The sequence below is a fragment of the Gigantopelta aegis genome, chromosome 1 (assembly GCF_016097555.1).
Source record: "Gigantopelta aegis isolate Gae_Host chromosome 1, Gae_host_genome, whole genome shotgun sequence".
NCBI classification, from domain to species: Eukaryota; Metazoa; Mollusca; class Gastropoda; order Neomphalida; family Peltospiridae; genus Gigantopelta; species Gigantopelta aegis.
Window position 1 is genome coordinate 28,457 of NC_054699.1, and position 18,983 is coordinate 47,439.

Sequence of the window (18,983 nt, forward strand, 5' to 3'; positions counted from 1 at the left end):
ATTAGTATTCACAATATCATATTAGTATTCAGTCATATTAGAATTCACTATGTCATATTAGTAATATGTCATATTAGTATTCACTATGTCATATTAGTATTCAATATGTCATATTAATACTCACTATGTCATATTAGTATTAAATATGTCATATTAATACTCACTATGTCATATTAGTATTCAGTATGTCATATTAGTTTGAAGGGGGATCGTGTCTGTGTGTGTGTATATATATGTTTGTAAGCCCTTTGACGTATTCCTCTTTCCATTAAGTGAACCAGGACTGATATATCCAATAGCCGATTATTGGTGCGTTAAAGAAAACAAATTTCAATTTAACGCGATATTATTAATTGCAATCCGCATATGAACTCTCCAGAATAGTCCGAACAAGAGGTCGGAATAGCTTTCAGATGTCAGTTTTCGTTTGGTAACCAGTTTATTTTCTGGTGTGTTTTTACAACATATTTTGTGTAATGCTGTATGATTTTCAGTTATAAACTACAAACTGAACACCTACATATAGTGATATTGAAGTAAGTGACTACATACACTGTACATGTTCACTATTGTTGTGCAGGAACGTTTATGTTGGTAACGGCCATTGCAGCAGTGATGGAATATAATAAACTGAGCGGAACATAGAACCGGACTGTTTCTCAGTTAAAATGGGTTTCATAATAATAATAATTTTGATATATAATACACTGTTTTGATGGGTTTGTTTATTTATTTATTTATTCTTGTTGTTATTTTAATATTAACTGCTCAATGGGGAAACATAACTTCTTTTTTCTTTTTTTTCCGGGGTTGGGGGTGTAAGCTTAATTCAGCAATATTATGCGAGTAATGTACAAGTCCCGTACCACTGTCTTCAAATCATAGATAATAATAATAATAATAACCTCTTTTTTAATATTTTGTTTATTGTTGCTAGCGGGCTTGGTTTTTGTCTGGTTTGTTTGGGTTTTTTTTTTTTGTTGGGGGGGGGGGGGGGGGTAGGGGTCGATAAGTCAATCGCTCTAGCTCAATTCCGCTTATATGTTAAAGGCATACTATCACAGACCATTGACCTGTTTAATCACCCAACAGTATATTACCAGAACATACATACATTTGATTTGTCCCTAGAAGTATTTTATTCTTGAAAACAACTTTATCCCACTTGTTACTGATAATAATAATAATAATAAAAACGAGTTATGGCCAACACCCCCCCCCCCCCCCCCCCCACACACACACACAAACAACAACTGTAACAACAACACCACCACAAAACTCATTGATTTGAAAACATGTAGGGTATTGTATTTTGAGTCACGTGACGCAATGTCAAACCTTGTTTGACAAACTACCGTAATGAGAATGCAAGGCCGTTCTTGTAGAATGGGGTAAAACAGAAGCAAAAAATACACTAATGAAAAGGTTATTTAAAAGTCAATTAAAACGTTCTCAGGTCAGCTCATTTTATGTTTGCGTTATAAACATTTTGTAGACTGACCATCCCGACAGGTTCGGTCTTTACATGTACATCTACTAGTCGAGTAATTTGTTTTAAGTTTTACACTGATTATCTAACCACCTGACTAGTACAGCTTTAGATTACCACATCCATTTCCAACCCTGTCAAATTCATTATTGTGACAAATTCGCTACAACCCCATGACCAATGCAATTACATATATTAGTATTCACTGTGTCATATTAGTATTCACTATGTCATATTAGTATTCACTATGTCAGAGGGCTTAGGAATATTCACAAATGTTTTAAAAGGCGTACAAGTCCGGTCTTAAAATTGTACCTAGGGGTGGGATGTACCCCAGTGGTAAAGTGCTAGCTTGCTGCGCAGTCGTTCTGGAATCGATCCGTCGGTTTACCTAGGTCCTCTAGGTTGTCCTATTCGGCTATTTTTCATTCCAGCCTGTTACGGGGATCGTATAATACCCGTAACTGAATAAAACACGATTATCCAAATATCTCTCCTAACTGTATATCTAGTAGATCTCTCTGTATTGGGCAGTCTAATACCCGAATGGCTCGGCTCTAGGTATAATCAGAGATAAGATCTAATATAAATATATATATATATATATATATAGCACGTTTAGTTCACTAGAAAACACAACAAAACACAATACACTTTGGAATCTGTATTAACTCTAACGCTGACAAAATGTCCTTGCCGCAGTAGTTAATTAACAACACCAATATAATAACAACCCAGAGCTAATCACTTAATTAGTTAATGACTAGGTGTCTAGTTTACACAATATTCTAATCACTTCACCGTGATACAACACACACACACACGTGTGATAATTGAGAAACGCTGCCAGGGGAACTTAATTAATAAAGGAATTACAACTCTATTCCTAACTGGTTAATTTTTAATTAACCCTTAACTACTCATTCAGTAACCTTGTAATACAGAATTAATACTGGTACATATCACAAAGACGATAACCTACAGTTTACCTAGGTCCTCTAGGATGACTGGCTAAGCTTTATCTTACCAAATACTCGTATAAAATATTAGAACAGTGAAGCCTACAATTTACTTCGTCAGATTATCGGAGACACTGTCTAAAGAATATTGGTATAATACAGTATTTAAATATTTAAAGTCACATCAATCACATCAAGGTTATACAACAGAGCAGAAATATATATTTACCACGTCCGGACGGACACGTTCCCCTGGAGCCTTCCAGCTGTTTCTCCTCGATATATCTAAAATCCTAGCTATTTATTATAAAATCTCAGACTAGTCCGGAGACGGCGAATATCGCCTTGGGGCACAACGCGGTACCGAATCCCTACATGTGATATTTCCACCTCTCCCAGAGACGGTAAATATACCTAGATGGCCAGACTTGCTGTCGCCAGTTCGCTAGAAATACCCCGGTCGTAAACCGAACTCCCGGAGGTATTACGTAACTACTGGCCACGTGGCCTCCACACCGTGGCCTCCACACCTGGTATTGGTGTGTATTAGGAGGCACGGTCATGCAGAGGTATTACGTAACCAAGTTGCACTAGCCCCCAACACAGGCGAAAAGATAAGAAGATAAGAGCAGGTTCCATCACACAGCCTGGTACATCATGTATCACGACTGGTACATCAAGTATCCTAGTATATGCTTTTCTGTCCATGGGAAGGTGCATATAAAATGTCCCTTGCTGCTAATTGAAAAATGTAGCAGGTTTCCTCTGATGTTTATAGGGGCGGAGCTAGAATTTAGCTCAATCTGTCGAGTGCTCGCTTGAGGTACTTGCTTCAAAGGATCGAAAAACCTTGGTGGATCCATTCAGCTGATTGGTTTTTTTTCTTGTTCCAACCAGTGCACCACAACTAAAGGTATGTGTTTACCTGTCTGTGGGAAAGTACATATAAGAGATCTCTTGCTGCATTAGGAAAAATGTTACGGGTTTCCTGTACAAGTCAGAATTAGCAAATGTATGACATCCTGTAGCCGATGATAAATTAATCAATGTTATCCAGTGGTGTCATTAAACAAAACAAACTTCTTCGGATGACTATATGTAAGAATTACCAAATGTATGACATCCTGTAGCCGATGATACATTAATCAATGTTATCCAGTGGTGTCATTATACAAAACAAACCTCTTCGGATGACTATATGTAAGAATTACCAAATGTATGACATCCTGTAGCCGATGATACATTAATCAATGTTATCCAGTGGTGTCATTAAACAAAACAAACCTCTTCGGATGACTATATATAAGAATTACCAAATGTTTGACATCCTGTAGCCGATGATACATTAATCAATGTTATCCAGTGGTGTCATTAAACAAAACAAACCTCTTCGGATGACTATATATAAGAATTACCAAATGTTTGACATCCTGTAGCCGATGATACATTAATCAATGTTATCCAGTGGTGTCATTATACAAAACAAACCTCTTCGGATGACTATATGTAAGAATTACCAAATGTTTGACATGTAATAGCCAATGATTAATTAATCAATGTAGCCTAGTGGTGTCGTTAAACACAACAAACTTCTTCTTTTTCTTTAAATTGTACCTACACAACAAAAAATGGATTGTAAATTAGATTTATATTTGTCAATAAAATTGTTATGTTCGCTGGATAGCAGAATATTTATTTTACACTAAATCTAGAAAAGAATGTTTGCATGTTAAAATATAACGAAATATGACCAAGGTTGATACAAGTCCCGGTTTTATGGACTTCTCATGGCAGAGTTAAAAATAATAAGTAATAATAACATCGCCAAAATGGCAATGCTATGAAAATCCCTTTATCGTTCAGTCAAATCGTTTTTAATGGTACAAGAGCGTGTTTGGTATTCCGAACGAATGTTATCACCACTCTATACCACCACTATATACCACCATCCCTTTAACTTTGTCTAGTTCATCCATCCTGGTTCCTTCTAGCTTAGTTAACATTTTAAAGTACTAACATCATCTCCTTTAAATTTAGACTGCATATATACTTTGAAACAATTCTTAGTTTGCTTAAATTAGTGAATAAATTTTAGGACAGTAATTATTAAATTTCAGGGATAATTTTTTTCAGCACCATGTTCCGATGTATTGAACGCAATTCTGTGATGTTAAATGCTAGTAGATCTACCAAATCAATTTTCAAAACTGACAGCAAGTGTTGCTAACCAACGTTTTGAAAACAAAGGTCACCTGCATTCCATTGAAGCAAAGGAATGAAGGAAATATTTTATTTAACGACGCGCTCAACACATTTTAATTACGGTTATATGATTAAGGATCACACAGATATAGAGAGAGGAAACCCGTTGTCACCACTTCATGAGCTATTCTTTTCGATTAGCAGCAAGGGATCTTTTATATGCACCATCCCAAAGACAGGATAACACATACCACAACTTTTGATATACCAGCCGTGGTGCACTGGCTGAAGCAAGAAGTAGCCAGCTGATGGGGATCAATCCCAAACCGACCGCGCATCAAGCGAACGCTTTACCAGTGGCGTACGTCTTTCCCCGCATTCCATTGACGTTTTAAATGAATTTATAAGCCTTAATATGAATGCATGGTTTACTGGTAAGTGCAGCATCACAAAAACCAAAAGTCCAGCGCCCTATTTAGGGCCGTAGCGAGGAAAATATTTTGCAGTCATTTCAGGGAGATAATACTTAAACCGTCAAATTAAATAACCACTAACTGCCACCCTGGTATTCTGGCCTCGATTGTCATGGAAAATAGCAAATAGATGTATCTAGTTGAGTATGGTTCGGATGTAGCTATTCAGATATGTCCTAGCTGTTAGTTCATATACTGTTTCTTGTATGTTTCTGTTCAGGAGACTGGAGGTCCTGACACGTTAATACCTTCTGTTACCAGCTTTGTACCTTGTAGGTTGATTGCTGTTCAGAAGACTGGAGATCCTGACACATTAATAGCTTCTGTCATCAGCTATGTTGTCCTTTGTAGGCTGATTGCTGTTCAGACTATTGGAGGCTCTCACAACTTGATACTGTAATACCTTCTGTCATCAGCTGTGGTAAGCTGAATGGACCACAAGTCCACCATGCCGCAATTGCCAGAGTGCACCAGTTTTAGTTTCTGTTCTATTTATTCATTTATTGTTTTCTATTTTAGTGGCTGATGTCTTCACCCCACATCTCCGGAGATGCGTCAAACGTGTATGGATTTCTAGTTTGAGAGAAGCTCACCAGGAAACTATACATTCTGACCACCAGGAAACTATACATTCTGACCACCAGGGAACTCTACATTCTGGCCACCAGGAAACTACATTCTGGCCACCAGTAAATTCTACATTGTGAACACCTGTAAACTATACATTGTGAACACCAGGAAACTATACATTTTGATTAACATTCTGATCACCAGGAAATTATACATTCTGATCTATACTGGTAAAAAAGTAAGACGGGAGTGCAAAATGTGAACTGAAAACCTCCATCTGAAAATCAGTATGTCATTAGCTACTGTTACTGCTGTTACAACTACAAAATGTGAAGTCTGCTCAAAGTTTTGTAGAAGTAAATCTAATTTAGAAATGCACATGCGCGTCCATTCTGGAGAGAGACAGTTCAAATGCGGAATGTGTTTAAAGGATTTCTCTTCCAAAAGTAACATTAAAACACACATGAATATTCACACAAAACAATTTGGTGAGAAACTTCTCAAATGTCATATATGCCCCAAATGTTTTACAACAACTGCAGACTTGAAACGCCATTTTGCTATTCATTTTGGTGAAAAACCTTTCAAATGTGATGTGTGCACAAAATGTTTTAAATGCAGTTCCTATTTGAAAACTCACAAAATGCTTCATACTGGTGAAAAACCTTTCAAATGTGAAATGTGCACAAAATGTTTTAGAGAACGTTCCACTTTGAAAACTCACAAAATGCTTCATACTGGTGAGAAACCTTTTAAATGTGATATGTGCACAACATATTTTACACATATTCTAAGTTTGAAAACTCACAAAATGCTTCATACTGGTGAGAAACCTTTCAAATGTGATATGTGCACAAAATGTTTTACACGAAGTTCCAGTTTGAAATATCACAAAATGTTTCATACTGGTGAGAAACCTTTTAAATGTAATGTGTGCAAAAAATGTTTTGCATGCAAAGGAACCTTAAAAAAACACATGTTTGTTCATACTGGTGAGAAACCTTTCAAATGTGATATGTGCACAAAATGTTTTACAAAAAGTTTCAGTTTGAAAACTCACAAAATTCTTCATAACGGTATAACGGTAAAGCCATTCAAATGTGATATGTGCCCAAAACGTTTTACAACAACTGCAGTCTTGAAACGCCATATTGTGATTCATTCTGGTGAAAAACCTTTCAAATGTGATATGTGCACAAAATGTTATACACACAGTTCCAGTTTGAAAGATCACAAAATGCTTCATACTGGTGAGAAACCTTTTAAATGTATTGTGTGCAAAAAATGTTTTGCAGGCAAAAGAACCTTAAAAAAACACATGTTTATTCATACTGGTGAGAAACCTTTCAAATGTGATATGTGCACAAAATGTTTTATACAAAATTCCAGTTTGAAAACTCACAAAATTCTTCATAACGGTAAAAAGCCATTCAAATGTGATATGTGCCCAAAACGTTTTACAACAACTGCAGTCTTGAAACGCCATATTGTGATTCATTCTGTTGAAAAACCTTTCAAATGTGATATGTGCACAAAATGTTTTAGAGAAAGTTCCAGTTTGAAAACTCACAAAATTATTCATACTGGTGAGAAACCTTTTAAATGTTGTATGTGCACAAAATGTTTTACACAAAGTTCCAGTTTGAAAGCTCACTTAATTCTTCATACTGGTGAGAAACCTTTCATTTGTGGAGTGTGTGCAAAATGTTTTACAAACAAACAAGCCTTAAAACGCCATATATTGATTCATACTGGTGAGAAACCATTCAAATGTGAAATTCCTCAAAATGTTTTACATAGAATTCCACTTTGAGACTACATAACATGCTTCTTTGTGGTGAGAAACCATTCAAATGAGATTTGTGCACAATTTTTTTTTACACAGAGTGCCCAATTAAAAGACCATAAAATGTTTCATTATGGTTAGAAACCTTTCAAATAAAATATCTACTAACAATGATCTGTCCCCATTGAATGGATGTTGTAGACCCGAGCCTTTGGTGAACATCAACCTCTGGCTTTAGCGAAGAACCAATTAAAGGTCATAATTTTATAGTTGACCAATCAGATTCTGTACAAGCAATCTGCACACTATGTAATTATTGAAAAAAAGATATTATCCCAGATATTTTGGCCAATATTGACAATATGCTAATAATTAAAAAAAGCCTCGTTTTGCGTTGAACTAGACGTCACATTAACTAGTAGTCCCGCAAACAGAGCCATAAAAAAGACTTAGTTTTTGAGTAGGTGGTCATGGAAAGGCAACATCTGTCCTCGTGGATAGACATGGTCATTGGGGTGTTGTAAGCATGAAATCATTTGATGATGGCGTCAAAAATGTGTGTGAAGAAATTGGCGACCATGTTTCAAAATGGTGTGTGTTTCAGAGTTTAACATTCATATCTCGGTGGCTGCTCCAGCTAGGAATGTGTGTGTGTGGTCAAATAACATGAAACTAATATTTGTAATATGATTTGATGTAAATTTTACCCACAATTTAAAACAAATGCAACTAAACCTATCCCATCATACTTTTATTATGGTGAAATAATTAAGCAGATACAATACTGTCGAGTTTGTAGAATGGGTAACAGTAACCTAAATGGTCATACATTTAAGTGTCATTTCTTAGATAATCCAAAATGTGCTTGTGGGCATCATCTGGAAGATCATAACATTTTATTATTTGGCGATCTACACTCAACTAATCAGGAAAATATAGACATTTTAAAATCCGTTCATGACTGTTTTGTTAGCACTAAACGTTTTGAAACTTAATAGCACTCTTTCATTTCTCATTTCTTATTTCACGTAGTCTCAGTTCTACTGGCGTCCCGCTACATGAAGACAAACAAAGCTGGCCATTGCGTTACTAGTTGACCTAGATAATGTAGATAAGCGAGCATTGCGAAACTATAGCGATGTGGTGGACCTTTTTTTATGTACCAAACAGAACTGAATCATCTATTTTATATGCTTAAATAATAAAAATATTCCAGGGACTACAGCTTTAAATGGTAAAAAAAAAGCCAAAACAACAATAGGAGTGCAAAGTAATATTTATTCAAAGACACATCAGTACATTTTAAAGCCATTTCATGTTGAATATTTTGGTTGTTTAGACACTTGATCAAAATCGTAACATCATAATCTTACGGTGTTGACCATTACCATATTAACAAACTTTGACATGTTTCGTGTGTCGTGGGTTTCACAAGCGTGTTGGCCCAGCGCTTATCATTTTGTAATCCGGTTCGATAACCCAGTGGTGTATTTATTTTGTATTGCATCAGTGGGCTATGTCCACGGATGAGTGGTTTGATGTATGTTTATTTGTATAACATGTAATTGTGCGTGCTAAAGGAAGGGACAATTAAAGCAGTTGGCCTGGTATGCTTAGTTGATATATAATGCACAGTATTGCTTAATATCAACAAGTATAATCGTATAGTTAATTAATAAAATGGTTAAATGTGACGGCTATTATATATAACAGGTGCAGCCATTTTGTACAATCCCAGTGGTTTCGTAATACCTATCATGGAATTAGTCTTCCAACTGAAGAAACAAAACATAACGGATTGTTGCAGATGAATCACAATGTTCTGCAATAATATCCACCCCAGTAACCCTTGTCATTAATTTACTGTGCACTGCTGAGAATAGAGTTTGAAAAAAAGTCTGTTCTGACCAATTGGAGATTTTGGCCCATATATTTTACTTAAAATATTTTAAAGCTTATTTATCGAAGGTTATGGACATGTCATATAACACTAATCTTATTTAGGATAATAGGTCTAGGCAAGATGAAATAAGCTATTAGTAATAATTTATTTTTAGTAATTTATTTTTAGTTAAAAAATAATGTTAGCTGATATTAGGTTATTCTTTTAGATCTCCATTAACAATGTGTATTTGAATGCCATTGGCTCTGAGATGACTATATTTAAATAACCCGATTTCTGCTGTAGTTTTAACATACTTTTTAGTTCGGTGAATTATGGTTTAGGCAAATATGGAAGTTTTTACAATTGTTTTTGTGAGTTTGGCAAAAACATTAAAATCTACAGAAGTGAGTTCTGTGTAGCCATTTTGCATTCTCTTCTTTATTTGTACACAAATATAAGCTTGGTAATGATAGCTTTAGGTCAATTCATTCAATCTTGTCCATATATTCAGTGAGTTTTCTATAGTAAAGGGTATTTGAAGTACATACCAAGTACAAGAGCAATTTTGACACATTTGTTAATCTACCTAGGAGTGTGTTAGTATTATCTTCCACTATTACCACACTTGTAAAGCTATATTTTCCAATATTACCATGTAAATGATCTGTTACATTACAGATTGTAGTAATGCATACAATATAAATATTATATTCAGTTAAAAAAGAAAATAATTAAAGAAAAATGACTTTTGCACTCTTTTGATGGATTGAATGTGCTTTTTTTATGACAAATAAAAAATAAAGATGTAAAACCCTAATGATAACTCTAGATATGATACATGTCTGTAAGCACCAATCACTGGAGATTATTAATAAAATATCAACATATATATTGGTAGCTGTCAGTGGATTTAATAATGCATATATAAAAACCAACTAGGCTGATGGGTTTGAAAATATTGCATTCAGTGACTTGACATCCAAGCATAGTCCATACCTTGGGTGTTTACCCCACCATGATGTGTACCACATTAATATACTACTATTTGTGGATGCAGTGGTGTTCATTTCAGATACCACATGTAATATGTTTTTTTTCTAGTGAAGTTCTTATCATATGCCCATTAAAGTCTTTCAAAACACAGGGTCACTGCAAGAAATGAGTTTTAAGGTAATTATTTATTGGAAATGAGAGACTGACTATGCATGCACACACTACATATACAACTAAGCATACACAACCAACCCATAGTATGTATCTTCAAGAGTAGTATTTTTATTTATTATTTGTTTTAAATATGATACATTGCATTTGTATACAACTTTGCATAACACTGATGCTTCCTGAGGTGTACATTAAATCAGGTTGCACTGTAGGAACAACACTTTCAATTATGTTGTCACCTCATATCAGAACACAGAAGATCCTGATAGTCATGAAAACACCCAATTGGACACTTTTTGAAAAATATATTGTTTTGATATAGCATATATTCACTATATTATCATTATTTTATATTGTGTGCCATTTACTGTTATTTGACAGTCATAATTGCTTAATTAGGTTACACTCAGGCATAGGAGTTCATATTAACCATGACCTTGGCATTAATTTACTGTGCACTGCTGAGAATAGAGTTTGAAAAAAAGTCTGTTCTGACCAGTTGGAGATTTTGGCCCATATATTTTACTTAAAATATTTTAAAGCTTATTTATCGAAGGTTATGGACATGTCATATAACACTAATCTTATTTAGGATAATAGGTCTAGGCAAGATGTAATAAGCTATTAGTAATAATTTATTTTTAGTTAAAAAATAATGTTAGCTGATATTTGGTTAATCTTTTAGATCTCCATTAACAATGTGTATTTGAATGCCATTGGCTCTGAGATGACTATATTTAAATAACCCGATTTCTGCTGTAGTTTTAACATACTTTTTAGTTCGGTGAATTATGGTTTAGGCAAATATGGAAGTTTTTACAATTGTTTTTGTGAGTTTGGCAAAAACATTAAAATCTACAGAAGTGAGTTCTGTGTAGCCATTTTGCATTCTCTTCTTTATTTGTACACAAATATAAGCTTGGTAATGATAGCTTTAGGTCAATTCATTCAATTTTGTCCATATATTCAGTGAGTTTTCTATAGTAAAGGGTATTTGAAGTACATACCAAGTACAAGAGCAATTTTGACACATTTGTTAATCTACCTAGGAGTGTGTTAGTATTATCTTCCACTATTACCACACTTGTAAAGCTATATTTTCCAATATTACTATGTAAATGATTTGTTACATTGCAGATTGTAGTAATGCATACAATATAAATATTATATTCAGTTAAAACAGAAAATAATTAAAGAAAAATGACGTTCGCACTCTTTTGATGGATTGAATGTGGGTTTTTTTATGACAAATAAAAAATAAAGATGTAAAACCCTAATGATAACTCTAGATATGATACATGTCTGTAAGCACCAATCACTGGAGATTATTAATAAAATATCAACAGATATATTGGTAGCTGTCAGTGGATTTAATAATGCATATATAAAAACCAACTAGGCTGATGGGTTTGAAAATATTGCATTCAGTGACTTGACATGCAAGCATAGGCCATACCTTGGGTGTTTACCCCACCATGATGTGTACCACATTAATTTACTACTATTTGTGGATGCAGTGGTGTTCATTACAGATACCACATGTAATATGCTTTTTTTCTAGTGAAGTTCTTATCATATGCCCATTAAAGTCTTTATTTACGGTTATACGGACATATGGTTAAGGACCACACAGATATTGATTGAGGAAAGAAAGAAATGTTTTATTTAACGACGCACTCAACACATTTTATTTACGGTTATACGGACATATGGTTAAGGACCACACAGATTTTGAGAGAAAACCCGCTGTCGCCACTACATGGGCTACTCTTCCGATTAGCAGCAAGGGATCTTTTAGTTGCGCTTCCCACAGGAAGGATAGCACATACCACGGTCATTGTCCAGTTGTGGAGCACTGGCTGGATATAGCCCAATGGGCCCACCGACGGGGATCGATCCCAGACCTACCGCACATCAAGGGAACACTGAGCTACGTTCCGTCCACACAGGGTTATTAGAGGATGCTTGTATTGGGTTCTGCTTGAACATAATAAATAAATAAACATAAATAAATAAATAAAATAAAAACAAATAAATAAATAAATAAACTAATTTTAAAAATAATAATAGAAAAAAAATTCTACCATATGAGATACGAACGACGTACCTTTCACGCTCAAGTCAACTACGCTAACGACTGATCTACCGAGACATCAGCAAAACCTGTCATTTAAACCATATATATGTGTGGGTGGGTGTGTGCTCGCGGGATGAAGCGACGAAATAGGTCAGTTCATAATAATCTTGTAAATCCGCTATCAGATAGTGTAGAACCAGAATTCCTTTTTACACCTATTTCAATCATTTCGTCTTTCTGCCAGACTTTGAGAACTTAACTTCTAGAAGTTCCGTAGAGTATTTTATTTAGAGACTGACAACACAAGATACCATCACTTGCAGGATATAAACAGTGATAACCATTCATCATTCAGCGCGCTAAAATTAAATACACTACCTCGCGTCGGGCAGTCCTTAGAAGTGGTAGGTTAACGGCACCACTAGAGCATCTCGATTTATTAACCATCGGCTATTGGATGTGAAACATACTTCTGACAGTTTTAGAGAGGAAACCCGCTGCACTTTCCCATTAGTAGCAATTTGGGATCCTACACCATCCCTGTCAAGGCTAGGCGACGAGTCACACACCAAGTACGTCAAGGCTATGACTTACACCAAGGTCGCACACCTGCCCAGGTATACCAGTCACTGCCTTCTAAGTCGGTCAATGCTAAACAAATCGGTCAGGGCCAGTCCAAGGACATCAGTACCAACCTAAGTCGGTCAGGGACACGGGCGAGCGTTCACCCCAGTAGACCACACCACTATGACTCACACCTGCCAAGTACACCAAGGTCAAGGTCACGGAAAGTAGGTCATGGGGGCGAACAGGCCCTTATACTACTTACACTTCCTTGTAGAATGCTTAGTGTTAACAACCAGAGGACGGTTTAACTTTCATATCTTTCAGTAGCACTTTCATGTAATTAGGTTGTATCCCGTTCACCTCCGCGACGCGATGTTTATTCATAGTCATCTCACTAGGGATGCTTAGAGAAAATTCAATACCCAGGGGGCAAATAGTGTAAATGCAGCAAGTATTATTATTCAAGGGGCATAAGTCTTCTTTGTTTTGGATGAAAGCATGACTGCTCTTCACAAAACCACCTGTACATATCAAAGTACATATCTATCCAAAGATGATTCCGAGAAGAGATTTAAATGTTACCAGTTATCCCTACTTGATGATGATAACTAGTTTAACGTGCCCATATACCACTAGGGTTTCGAACACGCCCATCCCGAGTCCGACCTCCGATAAGATCGGTGGCCTGACTCGGGATGGGGGGGGGGGGGGGGGTGGGGGTGGTAGAAACTGGGCAGAATTTTGAAAATAGCGATTAGTAAAGAAGTTAATAGATAAAAAAATAAAAAGGTTACAAGCCAAAAATAAAAAAGAATTGACTGCTCGGTCGAATATTTATATAATTTGGAGCATTTTAGAAGGACAGTCCAAAATTAAATAAGAGAAAGAAGAGAGGATCGGACTATTTAATAATATTAAAAAAAAAAGGAAGTAATTTCGACATAAAATTTTGAACGCAGATCTAAAAGTTTAAAGTCCGATCGATATGTCCACGCGAGTGGCCTCGTTAAGGCCGTTTGGGTGCACAACATCTACGGGGAGGTGATGTTGTTCCTCTCCTCAAAGTGAGGCACCAGTCTCCTGTAGCTGTGGGTGCTAAGGCAGTGGACCATATGTGGGTACTGGGCGCCGGTGACGATTTTCATGATTCTGTGGATGGTGTTGTTATCCATGTCATGGCTGAGGAATCCCTGTCGGTAAAGATCATCCCGGCGCGACGTCACTACTATAGCTTCCACTCCCCGTAGTTTGACCGTGTGGATGGCGACCTGGTGGCCATCGGGAAACGTCTTGAAGTTTTCTTCGTATACCCCGCCTGGCAGTCTGTCGGGGTCCGTGACGTCTCCCACCAAGTACTTAGAGTACTGGCCTTTGATTTTCCGCGCTGCCACTCTCCAGTCACCCGAAGAGGAAGTAGAAGGCCGCGTCTTGGCTGGTTGGTCCTCCGGGGGGGGGGGGGGGGGGGGGTCACGGCCTTCCTCCCTACTTGATTACAGATTTTAAGACACCTACCACTGAAAGAAATCTGCTATGCATGTATGCAGCAAAATCAGGTGTGGTGTTTTATGACATAAGGATGAAGGCTCACAAATCTTTCAACCACAAATCCTCTTTGCCCCTGAAATCCTGATATTTTTTATAAATGAATTGGCAGTCATATTGGATTTACATTTCGAGCCATGATAAAAGAATGTCAAGGTTATACAAGGCTATATTGTTACTAGGGTCCAATCGAAAGTACTTACATGGTACACCTATAATTGCCCTCTGGATAAACAAAAACAAGACGCCGCGGAGGGTATCTTTGAAATTGAAGAATAATTATTCCTGAGATGACAATGATGATGGGGATAAGTGAATAGTGTCTGTAGCCTTCATCACTGATTTTTCGTTATTTTGAGGAGAAAAAAAAAGATAATATAGAGTAACGTATTTGTATTATAAATGATTAAAACAAACTGAATAACAGAGGTATAGGCATATATTCGTTAAGAAACAACTGAAAAATAATAATACATTTAAAAGATATATCAATAATGCAATTAGCTAATTAACAAGCTAATTAAACAGGATTGTCACGGGAATTCTATAATACCCGTAACTGAATAAAACACGATTATCAAAATATCTCTCCTAACTGTATATCTATTAGATCTCTCTGTAACAGGCGGTTAAACCCTAGTATGGCTCGTCTAGGTATGATCAGAGATACGATCTTATATAAAGTATATATTATTATAGCACGTATAGTTCACTAGAAACACAACAAAACACAATACACTTTGGAATCTGTATTAACCTACGCTGACAAATGTACAGCCGTAGTAGTTAATTAATAACAACAATAATAACAACCCAGAACTGATCACTTAATTAGTTAATCTTTAGGTGTCTAGTTACACAATATGCGAATCACTTCACCGTGACACAACACCCACACGTGTGATAATTGAGAAACGCTTCTAGGAGAAGTTAATTAATAAAGGAATTACCACTCTATTCCTAACTGGTTAATTTTTAATTAACCCTTACTACTCGTTCAGTAACGTGTGATAATAGAGAAACGCTTCTTGGGGAACTTAATTAATAAAGGAATTACAGCTCTATTCCTAACTGGTTAATTTTTAATTAACCCTAACTACTCATTCAGTAACCTTGTAACACAGAATTAATACTGGTACCTATCACAATAAAGACAATAACCTACAGTTTACCTAGGTCTTCTAGAATGACTGGCTAAGCTTTATATTACCAAATACTCGTATAAAATATAGAACAGTAAGACTACGATTTACTTCGTCAGATGACCGAAGACACTGTCTAAAGAATATTGGTATAATACAGTATTAAAATATTAAAAGTCACATCAATCACATCAAGGTTATACAACAAAGCAGAAATGATATTTACCAAGTCCTAACGAACTACGTTCCCGGGAAGCGTTCCTTTTTGGTTCTCTCGATATCTCTAAAAACTAGCTATTTATTATAAAACAGAATCGCCTGGGGGTACAAGGCGGTACCTCCCCCTATCATCTGATATTCCACCTCTCCCAGAGTCGGTATAATTTCTCTGATCGTCAGACTTACTGACGCCTTGGTCGCCAAAATCACGGTCGTCGAAACCGCACTCGCAGAGGTATTACGTAACTACTCGCCACATGGCCTCCGCACCTGGCTGGATGTGTACGGTCGCGCGGAGATATTACGTAACAAGTTGCCCATCTGGGCTTAAGTGCAATTAAACTGCACACGGCCCTCTAACACAATTAAAATCGCCACAGGCGAAAACAAATTTAAGAGCATGTTCCGTCACACACCCCCACCTCAAAAAGGATATTTCCTCTACTCTAGGAATAGGGAAATATACTACATTAAAACAAAAAGGTGCGTTAACCGACGCATACGGGCATTTATAACACATGTAATAATAAGGTGACTACCAGTAATCACACCGAGTCTCTGAGTCCCTGGTATACAAATAAAATATATATAAACAAAACAGAAATAAAGAATGTCAACACATTATCATAACGTTCAACTTCGGGACAGGGCATCAGCGATTACATTGGATGTGCCCTTGATATGTCCAATGGTAATTGGGTATTCTTGCAGAAGACTCCATCTCAAAACTCTCTGGTTGGAGGCTTTCATTAGGATGGTCCAGTCCGTCTTCGTCTTCTTGGAACAGCACAGCTCCAGCACCCACGTCACTGGCGCCCACAGCTAGCTTGAAAAGCCTTCGGTACTCTCGTGCTGCCATCACGGGAGACGAGGAGAGCATCTGCTTGAGACGGTTGAATGACTTCTCGCATTCATCTGGCCAATGGAACTTCGTTTCCTTCTTTTTCAGCGTCGCACGTTTTCCAGGTTTTCTCCGATAGGCATGCTGTCGAATCGGTGTAGTGTTCGGTTCCAAGCGCACATCTTGGCTTAAGGTGTTGGTAACCGTTGGAAGGTTCTGACAAATGGAAACATTGTCTTGTTTCGACGTAGTCAACTTTGCTCGCTGGGGGCTCAAGTCTGCTAGAATCTGGCTGTTGGCCAACTTGACCTCTGCAGTCTTGACGTCATCACAGGAAATTGAGTGACTCTCAGTTTGGACCGGTAACTCTGGAACTATCGGCAGTCTGTCAAAATAACCTTTTAGCAAATTGATGTGACAATACCTACTTTTCCTAACTCTATCAGGAGTGTTTATCACATACCCTGTCTCATTAACTCGTTTGTGCACAACATAGGGCCCGAAATACCTGTTCTGCAATGAACCCCGTTTAATGGGAAGGTACAGCAGCACCTTATCCCCTGGTTTAAAATTCCGACTCCTAGCCTTCCTATCAAACACTGATTTTATTTTGCTCTGAGCATAGCTCAGATGCTTCCTAGCTAGTTCGGTCGCCGGCAACCTCCTATCTCTAACTCTTTTATTCATCAATACTCCCTTGTCCACAGTTAACAAGGTAGTGCGAGCTGCCAACAAATTTGGATCAGCCCCCTGCTCTAGAATTAACTCTCGTCTAATACAAGGTAAGTCGCCTCTATCAAACACAACTGGTTCATTTACCCTCTGCGGGAGGTCAACAGGTTCCACCACATTTAATTTGTCAGTTGACTTATCTACCATTTTACTGATAACCTCATCCACTCCAATTTCATGGCTCACACACGTATCAGACAAATCACAAATATCCTCTAGGTCTCGTGTTAACCTACTGGCCATAGCCCTAGTCTTTACACATGCAGGATAACTAATCTCATCAACCTCACACTCTTTTATGGGTAAAGGGCTGTCTTTCATTAACAATTGGTCACATTTCGGCTGACAACACTGACTAGTCAAATCATTACCCAACAAAACTCCTATGTTTTCAACAGGCAAGTCCTTCACAACACCCATAACGACTGGTCCCGTCACAAACTTCGAACACAAGAAAACCTTATGTAACCGGACAACCATTTTTTCTCCAGTAACTGAGCTTAAAGCCAAACTTCGTCCTGTATCGGAATTTTCAATACCAGCTAAACACTTTTGCGTTATCAGACTCCGACTACACCCGGTATCTCTATAGATTGACATTGCCTTAGGACACAACTCTTGTTTCACATCACAAACCATACCAGTGGACACATACAGGTTTACTTTCTCTGCCATGGGACTAACCATTAACTCTCTCGCTAACGGAGCTGACCTCACTAAACCGACCACTTGCGCATTATCGCGTTTCCTTTTAAAACAGTCCCCGATAAGATGGTTATCCTTTTTACAGTAACTGCAATGTGGACGAAAAGTTCGTGCATTGGCTGATAATGCAGGTCTATCCTTACTTTGCCCACCAGGTGCATTCCTTGCCTGACTAGCTGACCAACTAGATGACTCTCCCCGATAGTTACTTTCCCGGGAAAAACCTGGCTGAAATTTCTTCTTATCACCCTGTTGTAAAGAGCTACCCGGTACTGCCTGAGCTTTGTGTATTAACACGTAATCATCTGCCACTATGCCTGCCTCCTCTATCTTTTTGACTTCACGATCCTCTAAGTGAATACGTAAGCTAACTGATAATCAATTTTTAATGTCCTGTAAGATCAACAACTCCCGTAACTCGGTATATGACTCTACCTGATGAGACACCACCCATTTATCAAACATCCCTGCCTTCTTAGCCACAAACTCACTATAAGACTGACCCTGCGTTTTTCTCAACTCGCTATACCGTAAACGATAATCCTCAGGTCGTAATTCATACGCCCTCAACACCGCAGCCTTAACTAGGTCGTACTGACTTGCTCGCTCATCACTCATTGAATTATAAGC

The 18,983-nt window shown here is 37.2% G+C and overlaps 1 protein-coding gene across 1 annotated transcript; it reads left to right on the forward strand.

Annotated features, from left to right (window-relative positions):
- Positions 1-415: 415 nt before the first annotated feature.
- LOC121384752 (zinc finger protein 665-like) lies at positions 416-8,608 on the forward strand. Its single transcript, XM_041515336.1, has 2 exons — positions 416-536; positions 5,643-8,608. Exon 2 carries the CDS (start codon positions 5,983-5,985, stop codon positions 7,504-7,506), a length of 1,524 nt encoding a protein of 507 aa, XP_041371270.1. The 5' UTR covers positions 416-536; positions 5,643-5,982; the 3' UTR covers positions 7,507-8,608.
- The last annotated feature ends 10,375 nt before the right edge of the window (positions 8,609-18,983 follow it).

What these genes read in the sequence shown, in the direction of transcription:
- LOC121384752 (XM_041515336.1), top strand. Translation starts at nt 5,983, where the DNA reads ATGTCATTAGCTACTGTTACTGCTGTTACAACTACAAAATGTGAAGTC.